At 35.3% G+C, this 17,189-nt stretch overlaps 1 protein-coding gene across 1 annotated transcript in view; it reads left to right on the plus strand.

Moving 5' to 3' along the window:
- Positions 1–17,189, plus strand: part of LRMDA (leucine rich melanocyte differentiation associated) — a 642,594-nt gene that overhangs the window by 370,875 nt on the left and 254,530 nt on the right. The window contains exons 4-5 of the mRNA XM_009897634.2: positions 6,248–6,387; positions 15,585–15,711. Coding sequence (XP_009895936.1) covers positions 6,248–6,387; positions 15,585–15,711 — 267 coding nt within the window. The remainder of the gene's footprint in view (positions 1–6,247; positions 6,388–15,584; positions 15,712–17,189) is intronic.

Genomic DNA, 17,189 nt, shown 5'->3' on the forward strand with positions numbered 1-17,189 from the left:
AGAAATAATGTATACATCCATTCTGAAGTGTGCTGCCAATGATTTAATAGAGGAGTTGCAGAAATGCTCATAAAACACTTAATGTAAACAAACTGCCCAGAGAAGAAAAAATAACCACTGTCCAAAACTAATGTTTTGAGCCCTAGGGATCAGTGATCTCAGGTAGGGAAGACACTCAGTCTTTAGAAGCACAGGTAGCTGCCAGATTTCTCTCCCCAGTGTGAATACCATATTTGAAAAATGCTTCTTTTGAATTTAGATCACTTCTTTTAATTCTTTTATGTTTTAATTCTCTGTAGAATTCTTTGGAAAATGTTCAAATAAAAATATGCATTTAATAAAATAATGAAATATATTACAGGAAAGACTGTGCAGTATATGACAGTAGCGCTACATGAAGGACACAGGTGTATATTGATCTGAAACAGAATTTCAACTGCTGGAATGTTGCCCTATGTTGCCATATGTATGTATGTGTATGTGTCTGTATATATGGAGAGAGATAGATGAAAACAAACAAAAGGCCAAACTGATCCCTGTGAAAACTGAAATAATATGTAGAGTTTACAACTAATGTGAGTTTTTCTGGGTATATCTTAATGTTATTGTACCTCAGCTGTTTCTCTTCCCTTGTTTTGGCTTAATTTTTGTCCAGGTCCTATTTTGATAGTTCTTATAAGAGCTTTCTACCCTTTTATATGGTTCACTTATTGTGTGACTTTGTATGTGCAAGTAACATTTGGCCTCTCCTAGCATAATATCAGGATATGTTGAACAAATGTGAAAGCGTATTTTGAAACCGGGTAAATATTTAGAAGAATCACGTAGTATTTTTTTCTTCAAATAGTGGTTACATATTTCAGTTACAGTTATGGCACTATCAGTTTTTCTACTAGAAGAGGAAGAAACAAATTTAAATATTACTAATTTAAAAACAGTTTCCTAGTGTTCTACTTCAACTTTTCTATAATGTATAATCTGTTAAAAATAATTTAAAAATTCAGCCTGTAGAGCTGAAACACATGAAGGTTATTTATTAACATCGTGCAGTATTGAATTACATGTCTGTAATGTTTCGATTTCTTTCACATTTCCATCTTGTTAGTGTTTGTTAAAACTACTCAAAAGGGCAGCAGCGATAGTTTATTGAATATATGTACCTATATGCTGAAAATTAAGTGGTGTTCTCTCAAAACAGAGAAGTCTGATACTGAACCAGATCTGTGATTCTCTGAAGAATAAGCTGTGTTTCTTCACTTGGTTCAGTGAGATGGTCATCCATTTAATTTACATTCTATATACTTCTGAAGAACTGGTTCCAAAACTGATTTAGAATGAATGGTGCTGAATGTAGATGTAAAACGCAGACATTGAATCTAAGTCTAGGTTTTGAATGGTTTAGAGGAAAAAAACAGAGTATTTAACACCATGGACTAGAAAATCTAGAGGTGGGCAAAATGCCTGTGAGATCTAAGGATTATATGTTCTTGTGTCCTTGAAAACATCGTGGATTGAGTACCTGAACTGAAAAATGTACTATAAAGTGCTTCAGGTATAACTGGTCTTCAGAGAGGTTTCATCATAATGCTTAGCCATTATGGATTTGTAGACTGTAGACTGTAATTGATTTTGCCTTCGTGCTTGTTCCTACATTGTCCTGAAGCACTTGAAGACCTAGAAGTCCTAATTTGACCAGAATCTCATTATGTTAACTGCTGAGGACATGATGTTTAGATTGAATATGTTAAAGACATGAATTTTCTTCTTTTATGTACAGATCCCTATCTCCACTAAATAAATATTTAAATTGAAATGGCAAAGCATATACTTCAGAGACATCCATGTCACAGTTGTGGATTTGGCTAACTCTGAGTGTGTCTTGTCAGAGAACCACAATACCCAAAAAGCCACAAATCTTCTCCATGGTCTTTCTGAAATATTCTTAAAAGCATTGGCAACTCCATCTACACAGAAAACGAATGCTCTTCCAGTAGGCAGAATGGTAACTTTTGTTCCAAATATTCAGTAGGCAGGAAGTTTTCCATGATATGTGTGGACTTCATTAATTACCAGCTGTGCCACACCTTTTCTTTCTTAAGGAAAATGGTTTTAAAGTTACTTAGGCCTTATCCCAAGGCCCTGTCTCCCTACCAGATAGGGTTCAGGCCAGAACGTGTCATACTAATGATGGTGTATGACATCCTGTTCTACATAGAGGAGGGGAAGATGTATACTTGCATACTGCAAGCTATTTCTGTGGTTATCCAAGCTTAAAGACCTAGCACATTCTAATGGAAAAGCATTCGGGTGGCAAAGATTTTTTCACACTACATTCATAGGAGAATTGGTAACTTCTGCTTCAAGGCGATTTTCTTGTGGAATAGCTTGTGATTACTACATCGTGTTTGTGATAAATTTAATTAAAGCAAATGTTTCAAACGGGAATAAATATAGGTACCTTGCTCATTTATGACTCTGGTAGAAGTGCTATCCAGCTGTTTTAATGTTAGGTTGATTGCAGCACCTGCATGACAGATGGTTAGTTGGCAGAAGACTTCTGAATTATAGTTTTGGGTCTTTCTATATGGTGGTCTGGAATTCTGTGTGATATTTCTGATATTCCCTATGTACATATTTAAAAAATATTTTGAATGTGAAGCTAATTGCTCTCTACTTTCTGTCCTTGCTTCTAGAATTTCCAAAAGCTGTAATCACAGAAGGTCATTAACAGGAAAAGCTCTCCTGAAACACTTCTGAGGAAGTGTGATAACTAAAAATTTGAAAAGATGAACAGACTAAGTACAAAATTTTTGAAAGAAAATGTTGGAGGAAATTGGAAAGCACTGAGAGAGGGAGAATAAAAGTGGGTACTTTTCTTATATAGTCAATGCATTTCACTATGTGTAGCTAGTAAAAAGAACTGCTGTGGGAGAAAAAGTCTGCAGAATGAAACCCAGATTCTCCTGCAAACTTGTGGTGGGTTGACATTTTCCCCCAGCATTAACTTTTAAGCCAGACCAACAATATGCAAAAACTGAATGGTGAGATAGGAAGTATGTATAAGTTAGTTTGTTTGAACAGTTGTATCTTAGCATAGCATTTCAGTAGAATTATCTAGGATGAGGTTCAATGAAAGCAACTGTTCCATCCATGGTTTTCATTGTAGCTTTCCTTTTTGTCAAGAATGAAATTGGTCTTAGAAGTGATACAGCAAGATTTTGCAGCTCTCTGGCTCTTATTGCACCAATACGGCACTCCTTAGGCTGCAGCAATAAACCATTAAAAGGGAGATGGCAAGACAATTTCAGACTTGCTTTTAATTTTCTCCCTCCATATTTGCCTAGCATTGTTTTGGAGACACTTTATGCTTTTGATGCCATCATATAGTTTCAGTATTGTGATTAAAGTAAGTATATGACATGCTATTAACTAAACAGGACACTAGAAGTGCACCATGACTTATGACTCATCTCTGAGAAACACTTAATCATGAGAACTTGAACAGGACATCATTTATTTTTTTCCTGTGTGCTTAGTAAAAAATGACTGTGATGGCAAATGAATAGGTCTTCTTGGAAAAATAATCTATACCCTACATTTTGTTTTGTTTTTCAAAAGGGATGAGAAGAGATAAAGCCCCAAAGAACAGAATTTGTAATTATTTTATTTATGATATAACTGCTGCTTCGGGCACAAAAAAAAGGTTGACTATCATAAGCCACAGACTGATGTGATCTCAAGTGTTGCTGGTTCCTTTTATTTTGGGGCTGTCCAAACCTACAAAGGTTCAACTTTTCTGTGAATTTGTAACCTCTGCTTTTAAAGTAATTGTGCACAATTCTTGGAGTTTCATTTGCAGCTGGAAAGGAAATAATATCAGGATTCTAAATGCCTGATTCAGTTGAGGCAGGTGAGTAAATGACACTGGAGAAAAGACCTGGGGATCCTCACACAGAACTGTACAGTAAGAAATCTGTATGTGAGTCCTGGCTGTCCTCGCTTGAGGAAAATTTTAGGGGGATGTCTCTGCATCTATAATCAATGCTCAGGATTTAGACAGAAAATACTAGAGCATAGAAATTCAAAGTTTGGGAAAATTTAGATTTTTCAGATTTAAATTATTATCTACTGCTATTTATCCAAAACTCTTGGTGAATTTGGTGTGTCTCCCTTTTGCTTTCCATAGGATTTTGACCGTCTTAGGCCGTTTGCAAATCTAAGCTGACGCTGACACTGACCTTCATCATTACATATCTAAATGCATTTTGATATTTGCCTCTAAGTCTGCATAGTCAGATGGGAGTTAAAATACATGTCATATTCCACATCCAGCAAATTGTTGGGGAGAACAGCTAACCCAGAAAAAGCTCTGCTGAATTGACAAGCAAAACCTTGGGCATGTTTAGTCCACAGAAGAAGTAAAAAGTTTTGGTTGCTTTGTTTGTTTTATTTCTTTCAATATGAAATGGCCAGATACAGTCTAACCCTTGCAATAGCTAACCCCCTGTGTGTGATTGCTGTTATGGAAATAACAACTGTCTTTTGTAATCATAAACTATTTCTCTCAGGGAACCTTTTTGCAACTTAAGCAATCCTGCAAGAAATTAAGTGTTTCTCCTGACTGAGGGAGGTTGCCCAACTCAAGCACTTAACAGCCTTAGGAAATTTTTTAAAAGCCTTTTACGTGTATATATGTGGAAAAGCAGTTTGTGACCCTACAATCACATAATTCCTGGGCGGGGGGAGGTGGAATAAGTGAAAAAGTTAATGTATGAGCTTGAGGCGCAGATATGAGAACATGAGAATTAACACCAAAGTTTAGATTGATAAGTCATCCTAGCTAACAAAGAAATTTTATATCATGTGGTGCCACAAAATGACAAATTTTCTTAGCATTCAGTTGATTATTTACTGCCATGTGCCATTTATTTTAATATACTAAAAAGAGTAATTGTCATCATCATTTTCATGTGTGTTTGGAAATAAAATTTAAGGCTTACAAAGGAAGACCATATTTTTAAGAATGAAACTGCTCTTTCCGTTCTGTATTGCTTCTGTTGCCCTTAAGATATTGAGGTGAAGAAATAAGGTAAATTCCATCAGCTAAAAATAACAAAGATAACAGAAACACATAAATCAAGTATAAATAATAGCAACGCAAGTGAACTGAGGATTTAAAACAATAGTTGCAGTCTCTAGCAGCGGGAGTGGATAAAAACAGAGCAATGAAATGCCCTTTAATGGTTTTGAGTAATTATTGCTATTGTCTAAGTCAATTGTTAAACACTGAAAACTTTTACATGTATATGCATGGCATCTTTTCTGAGAATCATGCCTTTTTCTTTGCATGTGAACTGAGGTAAATAAGAATGTACAGTTCTTAGAGTCTTAAAGACTGTCACACTCTAACAAAATGATTTGCTTTGTTTGATAATTTGGGTGCAATTGGATGAACATCATTGTTATGCTTAAGCCTAAACTGTGATTTCCAATATTGCAGTGGTTAAAAGGTAGTTTAATCCTTGTTTGCATGCTTGTTTTCATATAGTTTCCAATAATGAAGGTGTATCGTCATTAGTTGTGGTCTAAGGAATAAAGTGAAATTTTAAAAACTTAGGAACACTAACATATAAGGCTATTTTAATGAAAAACTTTATGCTTTACAAGAGTAAAGCTTCATATATAAAATACTTGTAACAATTCTTTAAGTTGCACTTAGTGAGGCTCTAATTCACATACACTAATTGAGTAATTACAAATGTGTTGCTGTGGCACTCAAAGCATTTATATGCTGGGAGGGAAAGTGGGTTGTTGTAGTTTGACTTTTTCTTTTTTTCCCCTAAAACTCATTTTCTAGTGGACTGAATATATTAGTGATGAATGTGCTGTGAAACTAACTGTTTGTTTCCATGCTGGAAAAGTTTCATGGCTCCAGCAATTGCTAGCCATTTTACCACACAGCATCCATCATTTTGTCAAAGTTTTAATGTTTTGTTGTAGTGAACCACCTAGGAAAGAAGGGAGGAGAAAAGAATGACAGAGCAGCCAAATTGTTTCATTCCATGCCAAAAAACTGACTGAAGTTTATCCCTGTTTGTCCTTGGAACAATTAATGTGACATTTCCCCAAATGCCATACTAAATTTGATTGTCAGTTATTGGAATGTATGCTTAAATCAGCACTGATGCAACTCTAAATGCTTTTTTTCATTAATGTCATTGAATCCTTAACCCACAACTTTTGACACATAACGGAATTGGAAGGCCTTTTGGACCACTTGGCTGAAGTTGCGCCCTCACTACAGTATCTCAGTTTGCTTGGAAACATGGCCTGTCCAAATGAACTGGTCTGTAAAGAAAAGGATGAAGATGACTACCAGAGATACAGGTTAGTATCACTTGTAGATGTCATAAACTGTGTCAGTTTCTTTTGTTACCAGAAAAACCCCACTCAAGCCTCAAGAATCTATTCTGTTCTGAAAGCATTGTGGAATATTACATAATCACAGAGTGGTAGGGGTTGGAAGGGACCTCCAGAGATCGTAGAGTTCAGCCCTCCCTGCCAATGATGGTTCACCTAATGAAGGTCACACAGGAACATGTCCAGGCAGATTTTGAATGTCTTCAGAGATGAAGACTCCACCACCGCTTTGGGCAGCCTGTTCAGTGTACTGTCACTCTTAAATTAAAAAAGTCCCTCCTCATATTTAGATGGAACTTCTTATGTTCTGCCAAAAAACACTGGGTAATTTGAGTAACCCTATTACAGTGATTCCACTCTCAGGAGTCCTATTTCAAGAAATATTTCAGTATTGTACAGCATGTTTGAGTTGAGCAGGTATGCACAGCATTTTCTGAATGTGAGTGCTCACATGTGCCTATTTAACAGCCTTCTTTAAAGCCAAGGAAAGGCTACATTTACAGATACTAAGTGACAGTCAGCAATAAAAATAAATATATTCAGAAATCACTACATTCAGATATCCAGTTGCATTGTCTTCTAGTATTTGATGATGGTGATGAGTTTCTTCTACTATAGTTACCAAGGCACCATTAAAGAACATAGAAGAAAGGACTTCTACTATATTGTGCTGTTTCAGTCCAAGCAATTAGTGTTTAAATTCAAATAAAATGAACAAACATCTATCTCTATAATGTAATTTTAATGAGCTACAGTACACAAAAGGTCATCTGGAAATTCATGCAAAAGGTTGATGAAATGCTATATATCCAACTGATTCAACTACAGTATTGCTGAAAATGGGAAAGGTTATTTAAGGTAAAAAACAAACTTATGACTGATGACTGTGAGTATAGAATGTCTGCAGAAGTGATAGAATTTTCATAGCTATAACCTTTAGGCAAGTGAAATATTGACCATAAAAAAATTAGTCATTGGATTTCATTTTCATTGCTCACATCTGACACAAGATTTTAGTCTTTGTGTATTGGTATTTTTTACATCAGCTAAAAATGGCTGTCTGAAACAAGTCAAAGCTGAGCAGCACTGGTGCCAACTTTCCAGAGCCTGAGCTTATTTTTCATTAGCAGATCACCTGGAGTAATCAGAGTCATATAATAAAACTATGATTCTATCTTAGCAGAAAGTGCAATGTGGTGAAGATTAAAAGCAGGTGTATTAGGAAGTGATAAGAATTTGCCAGTTTATTGCTCATAAATGCTTTAGGCTGAAACAGCAGCACAGCTGTCCTGGTGTGCATATACTTTTTAGTTTGTTCCAGATTTTTGAAAAGGATTTCTAGTTTACTGTTAGTCTAAAGATTTTCACCTTCTAATGATTCTACATCTGAATCCTGCTTAACTGTTGCATTTTGGTTTTCACCAAGCAGAGCAGCCTAGGTTTAATAAAATAATTTCCCATTTAACCATTTTAAGTGGAAGGTATGCTTACTATCCAGTTTACAGGAGTTGTCTCTATGTAAATTTATGAGATGTTTGCACTTTAAAAATGAATGATATCTCTACAGTTGACTTTAAGTATGTTTTCTGCTAATATGTCTCCTATTAATCATTTAAGCAAAAGTGGTATGTTAAAGAAGCCATTCAGAGGCAAGAACCCATGGTTCATTTAGTGCTGTCTGAAAAAAATCTTTATTGATTGACATCTTCTGTGGTTATGTGATGTAATATTTATAATATGTCACACAGCCATACATCAAAACAAGCATGCCTGTTGTTTCATTTCAATGCAAAAATGTTGATTTCAAGGAGGTCAAGGTAGTTTAAGGTCATGTTGTGGCAAACCACCATGTCAAAGTGTGAAGTGATTGTATTCATACATCTCCTGGAATCTGCAATATTCCTTCCATTTTGTTTCTCCTCAGTTTTTCAAACACCAAAGTATTATTTTTTATTTTTTTTTTTTGCCCATATAAACTAGGTTAATTAAAGCTCTTTTAAGAGAGAAGAATGGACTTCTAATTCCTTGAATGATTTATGGTTCTGCTGCTATAGTGAAAGCCTCCTAAAGGTTTCCTGTAATTATTTGTTACATTATATGAAATGCATTTGCTAGACAATGTTAAACCCAACCCCTCCAAAATATCCATCCACCCATTTATCCATTCATCTGTCTGTCTCTCTATCTTTAGGGGAATATATTCACCTATGTAGTGGAACTTATTTGAAATACTCTGCTTATTTTACTCTGAATAGCTAATTCAGAGTTTTGAATACACATTCTGAGGCATCTACAACTACCTGAAGGGAGGTTGTAGACAGGCGGGGGCTGGTCTCCTGTCCCAGGCAACCAGTACCAGAACAAGAGGACACAGTCTCAAGCTGCACCAGGGGAGATTTAGACTGGATGTTAGGAAGAAATTCTTCGTAGAGAGAGTGATTGCCCATTGCAGTGGGCTGCCCAGGGAGGTGGAGGAGTTGCCATCACTGGAGGTGTTTAGGAGGAGACTTGATGGAGTGCTTGGTGCCATGGTTTAGTTGATTAGATGGTGTTGGATGATAGGTTGAATGCGATGATCTTGAAGGTTTCTTCCAACCTGGTTGATTCTATTCTACTCTATTCTCTCTTGGACACAACTTTTTTTCCTTCCCTCAAACATAGAGATTTATCTCACAGATTTAACAGCACCGAGCTCTCTTCAGTGAGAATGTTTGTATTTTATTGAATATATTGAATCAAATCTCAAATGAAAACATTGAAATGGACAGTTTCAGCATTTTTAAATGATTTAAAGTTACTTTTTCCCTATGATTTTTATTTTTTGAGACCATCAAAAGATTACATTTCAGTGAAACTGAACTGAACTATGTAAACATTTTACCATAAACTTTACCTGGTTTTCTTTTCTTCTGAATGGCAACTTTTTTGTAATTTTTTACAGTGACCACTGAAACCACAGCTTCATTTTTCATTGAGCTTTAACTTCAGTCCTACGGAGTTCAATTAGAGTTCAGGCTATTTAATTCCTCAACCAGAAAGAGAAAGGTGCTAGAAATCAAAGCTTTACTTAATCTTTTCATTCTAGCAAACTAAAAAGATCTGTAAACCCACAAAATATCAACTTTAAAAATAAAAGCAAAATCAAGGTCTGGTGATGTACCACGAAGTCAGTAACAGAGATTGAAAGTAGTGTTACATGTTTGAAAATAATTAGGTTGGTTCTTCAGGTAATCCACTGCTCTACCACTTGTATCAATTTCAATACTAAAGGTTTCCCTCATTTTCCATTAAAAACAAAAGCAGGTTCTATACAAAACCATTGTTATGTCTTAAAGTAGCTTTTTTTTTTTTTTTAAGAAACATAGTAACAATTTTCTGCCTGTCCCCTTTCCCCCTTTTTCTTTCCTTTCTCTTTTCTAAAAATGAAAAAGAAAACCTCTTCCCCCCCCCCCGCCTCTTATTCCTCCTTAACTTTCAAATGTAGGAGCACAAATGAAGACATTTCTGTGTTTGTTATTGGAGTTTATGCTTGCACAGGAAAAGTAATTGGAAAATTCCCTTCTGTGGTATTTTTTTAAGCAAACTTTTTTCTTGGTTCATTTTAAATGTCATGGATTTATCCTTCATTGTAAAATGGCTTTATTTTATTTCTCTAAAAAAACCCGACAAAACAAACAAATAAAAGAACCCCAATCAAACCACCCAAAAGAAAACCAGAAAAAGGTTCTCTGGGTTATTTCTTTTTATCTAATTTTTTAAGTTTTCTATCTAGAGGAGATGGTATTTTGTAAAGGGGTATTTTGGGAAAGCAAAATGTGTAAAATATAATGGGGATAGGAAAGTTTTAAAAGCTTTTGACCCCTATCAGGAAGCAAGAAACAGAGAAAAAATAGCCTGCAAAATAGTGCCTCTTCTAACCTGTTCTGCAGTCTTTACTTTGAAGATTGTGTGAAAGCAAAGGTCGTGACCTGGAGATCAAAGTAACAGAAGTCAACACAGTAATTGCTGGTTGCTTCTCTTGTACCTGTGCTTGGTCACTCCTGTGGGTGTATTGTTTGCAGTGAAAATCTCAAACATGGTGCTACTGAACTGAAAAATCATCTGGGGCATTTGCAAATGCTGCAGATGACCTCACCTATATTCATTAAAGCAATATGACTGTGAAGTATGTATGCCATGTGTGAAGTTTCAGTGATGGTTCATTCTTTTTTGCTCCTTATTGACATTTCCTGGAGTGATTCATTCATTAAGCGCTGTTGACATGGAAACAAAGGCAAGTGGAAACAAATGCCTTAGTTTATTTAAAATTATCTTAAAAGTACATATACTAGATATGCTATCTTTGGCAGGGGGAGCAAATGGTGATAACCTTATGAAGTCCTCTTAAGATATAACAGCAAGAAAGGAAGTGCATGCATTTTGTACGGATTAACTTTTCAAGCTAAATCAGATATTCCCATCCTGCAGGTTTGCTTCTGTGGAATGCTTAGTCCTCTTAAACTTTTTCAGTTTCCCTGCAGTTATTTGTTTGTTTGTGGTTTGTTTTGTTTGTTTAGTTTGGGTTTAGTTGTTGGTTTTGGGGGTTTTTGTCATTTCTACACTATCTGGTAGAAAAAAACCCCTTTATTTGATAGATATCAATTAGCTACATAACTTCCATGTGAGATTAGTGACTGGGAGAATTTATGAGCAAGGACTATTATAATGCTTTTGTTCAGCCAAGTTGAAGTACAGAACATCCAAATTTACCCAGAATAACACAGTAAATCAAGACATAACTATAACTATTGTTACATGCCTAGAGTTATTTTTTTAATTTACAGAGTTGTTTGCTACGCTGAAGACGTGTAGCAAACACATAGTACAGTTTTATATTCCAGTTTTTATTAATAAAAGTACAAAATAAAGGACTGTACAGAATCCAGTTCTTACTGTAGTCTTTCACTTAATGTTTAGTGGAAAAGTTTATTTCCTCTGAAATACCAGCATATACAAATTTGCTCCAAGGGGAGGTAGTAATGGATCGAGGCCATTAGATGTTATGATATGTGGGGGTTTAATTTCTTTTAAAAATATTACTGTCAGTTATGATGTTTACAACTTTAGAATAAAAAAATCCTAGAAGGGTTCATTAATAGTAAGGAGTAGTGTACCAAAACTCATTAAAACTGAAGGAATTTTTATGCCTGAACTATGGAAAAAATAGGTCACAATGAAATTACACAGTAACTATTTAACAAAACCAAGTTGACTTAGAAGTTATTTACACTCGTGTGTTATGTATCAGGACTGACAGATTTTTTTCGTAAGTATAAAATGGATTTGTTTCTTTCTTCTTTCTTTCTTCAAAACCTTTTGTTTCATCCGAGAACCTTTCCTAAGTTTGTGTGAACCATCACCGATATTGAGGGGATTGAAGGCATGACCCAAGGAGTATGTCTTAAGAATGACTGTTACATAGTATAGAACTAGAAATTCTCTACACACAAATTATACCTGCAAGGTAACTGATAGATCTTAATTTCCGTGTGTGTAAGGCAGAGTTAAGATGACAAGTCTGTGATTTGTTAAAGGTTGTACAGTAAGTCAGTATCAGAGACAGTATTTCTTTATGTAAAAGTACAGTCATGTGTTGTTTAATAAAGAGTAATAGGTGATCTCAAAGATGTCTTTGTTCTGTCCCTTTCTGAACTCCAACACATTTCTTCAAAGGAAGGCTTTGCCACATTGAGCTTTTGCCAGTATCAATAGCAGCTGAATCCCAAACTCATGCATTCCTTTGCAAAAGGCCCCTCAAGCTGTCCTTCTTTTTCAGTATCTTGACAGGTCTGTGTAGAAACTGTTAAAATAATGCTAATCACATGCAACACTTACAAAATTAGTAAATGAATTGTTAATCTTTATTGTCATTTTCACTTAACTAAGACTGAAATAACATGAAACATGATATTCTCTGGCCTTTTCCGTCTCTGAGTGTCCCTGTGTGTATATGATGGATATCTGTTATTAGCTTATTTCCATGGGACTCTTGGCACTTGGAGTCAAGGTGGGGGAAATGATTCTGGATAAAAGATGATGCAACTTTACTTACATAGTTCATTTCCTTAATCCGTCATGAGTTAGAAGATCAGTTTACAAGCAGTGATAAATGGGTCTCTAAGCATCTTTCTGGTGTCTGTTTCTTTTCTTTGTCAAGAAACTCACCTTCATCCTCATCACTAAAGATGATAACCTTTTCTCACACCACTAGAAAGATGTTAAAACCCAGTAGCAGCAGTCTCAGAGCACATGGAGCAGTGCTAATTTTCCTAATTATTTTACCAATTATTGTTCAAATTATGAAAAAAAAAATTTAAAGATGTCAATCAAACTGTTCTAAACTGATAATGTAAAATTTAGATGGCTTTTTCTTCATTAAACAGCACTCTATTTTCTAGTGATTTTACAAGTCTAAAACAGGTGCAATGTGTCATGCAATTTATGGATCCTCATACCTGCCATAAAGTATTTTATGATGGCTGCATTCTGTGTTATTAGTAGCTGTCTTTTTCTGCAGCCATTGGTGTTTGATAATAGTCTTAAAACACCCAAAATTACTTACCTGCAAGCAACATTCCAGATAGTCCCCGTTGACAGTTTGAATAAGTTTAGTGCCCTTTTGTTGTACTTTACCTTCAGAACAAACTGATTGAACCATCAATAGCTCCTGAAAGCTGACAGAGGCATGTCATCTGGTCTAACCCTCTGATAGTAGGTTATCTGTGGGAGTTAACCTCCCTGCATTATTAACTGGAATGTTTTATGTACTATGCAACTTTAGGATACTGCTGTGATAACCTTAGTAACTAAGTCATACATCACAGTAAAGAGATTTTCTGCAACATATAACCCTGGATTAAATTTACAAGGGTTGAATTGATATTGTAAAGTGTTTATTCCAGGGCTTTGGTAATCCTTTCCTGTATTTTTATGGCAAACTCTTGTTACATTGATATTGAAGGTACATTTTCATATTTCAAGCTAAAATACATCTAAGAAGCCTAATGTGCTGGATTAAAAAAAAAAAAATCATATTATTTTAGCGTAATACAGAGTCTTTTAATCCCACATTTAGTAAAATACGAATACATAAGGTTATATTTTGAATCATGTTTTAAAAGAACGAGTCACTATTGTGCCTTTATTCAACTGGTGAGATAACCTTTATAGTACTTACCTTTTAATATTTGCTCTCCTTCAGGAGAGTTTGAAAAAAATAAATCGTCCCCAAACCTGTGATTTCTGGTGTAATTTGCTATTTAGTTGATGTGGGTGGGGTTTTTTGGTTTCGTTTTTGGAACTGGCAAGTACTGGTGCTAATTCTGTTTTTTGAAGTACAGTCAGGATGGCTTAAAAATACATTTGTATCAAAGAATGCTATTATAATTTTAAGCTCTTTTGAAATGATTGAGAGACTGACATTAGGGCTGTGATCCAAAGTCAGTATAGATGACAGTGCTGTCTTAGTCTGTTGTCATTTTTGTTGCAGCCTGCTTTTCAATGGCATATTTCATTCCATCATTAAACATTTGCTGATTTTCTAATATCGATGTTTTCTTCACCTGAATATTCATCTTTTCTCACCCTACACTTAGTGGGTGTCTTTACTCATTTTTAGCTTCACTCTTCTTCACTCTTGACATACTGTTTCCTTCTGTACATGTCTTCATTTGAAAGAATCTGTTGTCATCAGAGCTTTTCTGCCAGTAATGCAAGATGGATAGCTTCTCCACTGAAAGATAAGGGCCAGCAAAATACCAGGGAGGACTGGAAGGGCAGCCAGGAAAGCCGGGAGGAGCCTGCAAATGTGTCAGTCGTGTAGATCTGTAGCTGTTGTTTAGTGAATGATCTCAGAACATGTTCTGTTTTGTAAAGTGACTCTGTCCTTTGCTTCTTCTAATGACACTGAAAGTCATAGATTGAGGATTCACATTTAAATTGTTTGTTCATTTTCAGTTCACTTGTTAACAACTTACAAAGCTGTTGCTTCAGAGGAAAGGTCTACTTGATGGAAAGGTTTATTTGTATTTTGCTTGGCTGTGGAATGGGAGTCTTGCAGGCTTTTTCACATGTTTATTTGGTCTTGAGAACAGTACTGTGAGATGACTCTTACCTTTAAAAACACATTTTCTATATGATGCTCTTTTTCAAAATGTTCTGCTATGTAGGGTTTTCTGCTACTTTGATTTCTTGCTCCAAGTGCCAGAAGGGATTGGTATGATGAGGAGGCTCTGGGACTGACTTGGGGTTTTATGCAGAGCAACTAGGCATGGGAAACATTATCAATCTCCTTTCTACCCCCTGCTAGGAAAGGCCTGGCACTTCCCTCACTTTGCATTGTCTGCGTCACTTTTGGTTGACTAAATGTAAATAACGTGTGCTTGAGGTGGCTAGATATTTTGATTTTCCTAACTTTGTTACAGATATGCCATTTTCTCTCTGCCAACAAGAAGCCAATGTGGGTTTTTTTTGAGGTGAAAAAGCTGCTCTGCTTTGAGCAAAAATGATAAATATAATATAGTTTCATAAAACCAGACTCTTCTTGCATGCTTCTGCATTTAATCCTGAGATGGGATCCATATCCCATAACGTCTTTCTGGTGTGACTAATGTGGAATTCTCTTTCCAAATGATGGCTGTGCCAAATGTAGTCCTGGAAAGCAGAGACTATGGTTAACTCTCCAGCCTTTTTTTCTTGACAAATACTTATTTTTTAATGTTACAAGTTTTGAACACTGGCTGTCCATGGCTGAGCCCTCAGCACTGCCGTGCATTCCTTTCCAGACAAAAAAAAGGTGTTCTAGAATGTGTGATAGAAGACAAATTATGCTCCTCCCATCTTTGCTGTTCATGTGTCTCTAATGTTGCTGATCAGTGTATTTTCAGGAAAATGTAATAGAAAGATGAAGAACTGTTGGCAAATTAATGTTTTTTGAGAATTCTTTTGGAGAATTGTGAAATTAAAGTATTTTAACTTTTTCCATAAGCTATGTTGCAAGAAAAAGGTGATCAGAGAGAGGAAATAAAAGCTGTTGCTATTTATTGCAATTTTAAAAGTAATTTAGTTTGTCATCATGTCTTTATTTATTACTAGATTTTAACTGTGTGCATTTTGCTGTCTGTCAGATATTTTGTCCTGCACAAGTTGTCAAACCTGAAATTTCTTGATACTCGGAAGGTAACCAGGAGTGAGAGAGAGGAAGCCTTGGTAAGAGGTGCCTTCATGAAAGTGGTTAAGCCAAAGGATGCTAAGGTAGGAATGTAAATGAAAGAAGTAACAACAATATGAATCATTAACAGTGTTTTGAACTAACTCCAAAAGCTTGGCTCTATCTTTTGCTATAGTTACATTCACAACCTTTCAAATGAAAGGATAAGTAAATGTGGTTACATCTGGTTAAGGGGCTGTGGTTTTGTTACCAAATTTCTGGTTTCCAGCATTTGTTTCCTATAACAAGTAATTAGTAACTAGCACTGAGTTTTAAGTAATGTTTTTACCATGTCTAAAGATACGGTCCCAACTGTATGACAAACTTTTGTGAAAGAATGGAATTTTTCTGACAAGCTGTCCCTTGCCTTGTATGTTAAACACAAAAAGCTATTGCAGTGCTCACACCTATGGTGTTTATTGGTTTTTAGTGGACTGGATGATTCTAGTTCTGTATGTTGTTACTTAATGTGGTGTCCTACTAAAAAGTACTGAGAACATCAGAGAGACAGTTTCAGTAATCTCAGCTTTTGATATGACTTGCATCAACTGTGAGCATACTGGTGATGCAAAGAGAATGTAAATTCTCCACCGTCTTTTTCTATTGTTGGTCAACACACAATAGCAGCAATGTGAGCTTCAGAGTGTTTGAGTGTTGTAAACTGTTCTTAAAACTCCACTCAAATTTTCATTCTATTTGCTTTCTGTTTGCTGTTGTTCTCTAAAATATACCATCAATAATTTATTGCAGATTTCCAATAACGTTGAATAATAATGTGGCAGTTACGGAAATGCACTGCTTGGTGGCATAACAGTGTGCTAGATAAATGCATTATCACAAGTACAATTGCAGTGCATAACAAATTAATACAGACTGATTCATTTATGACTACTAAAATGTTAACAGTTCTGCTACAAGCATAGCTTTTACCATCACCTTCAGTTATTTCAGCTTCATATACGTAATAAACAAAATACTTTATTTCTAAGATCTTATGAATATCTTATTCACAGCAAACCATCTTTGCTGACTCTGCCCAAATGCAAAAGCTGAAGTGTGCTTGATATAGCATATGTATGTTGTCTTCTTTCACAATTCTTGTTATCTAATCACATTTTGGATCTAGTGTTGGTTTTGTGGTGTTTAGTTTGTTTGGTTGGTTGTGTTTTGTTAGTTTTTTTTTTAATTTTACCAATAAGGCCTGTTTGCTAAATCTGAAGTTCTTTTTCTGGATGATACCTTTTATAAAGTCAATAGCTAAGGGTAAATTACTTCACAAATATAAGGATAACATCATTATCTTTCATATCTGAAATTGAGCCTTTTGTATAATTTGGAATTATTTACCCACTAAGTCTTATGGTAAAACATACATTTATTTCAACAAATTTCCAGAAGGTTCAAATTTACTCTTGTTATACTCTTGTTATTGCCTTAGTAAAGGTTGGGTTGTTTATTTGTGTTGTTGGGGTGTTTTTTTCTTCATAAGTGGTTTGATACAAATTGCTGATTGTAAAATCAT

Source organism: Dryobates pubescens, chromosome 8 (genome assembly GCF_014839835.1).
Source record: "Dryobates pubescens isolate bDryPub1 chromosome 8, bDryPub1.pri, whole genome shotgun sequence".
NCBI lineage: Eukaryota > Metazoa > Chordata > Aves > Piciformes > Picidae > Dryobates > Dryobates pubescens.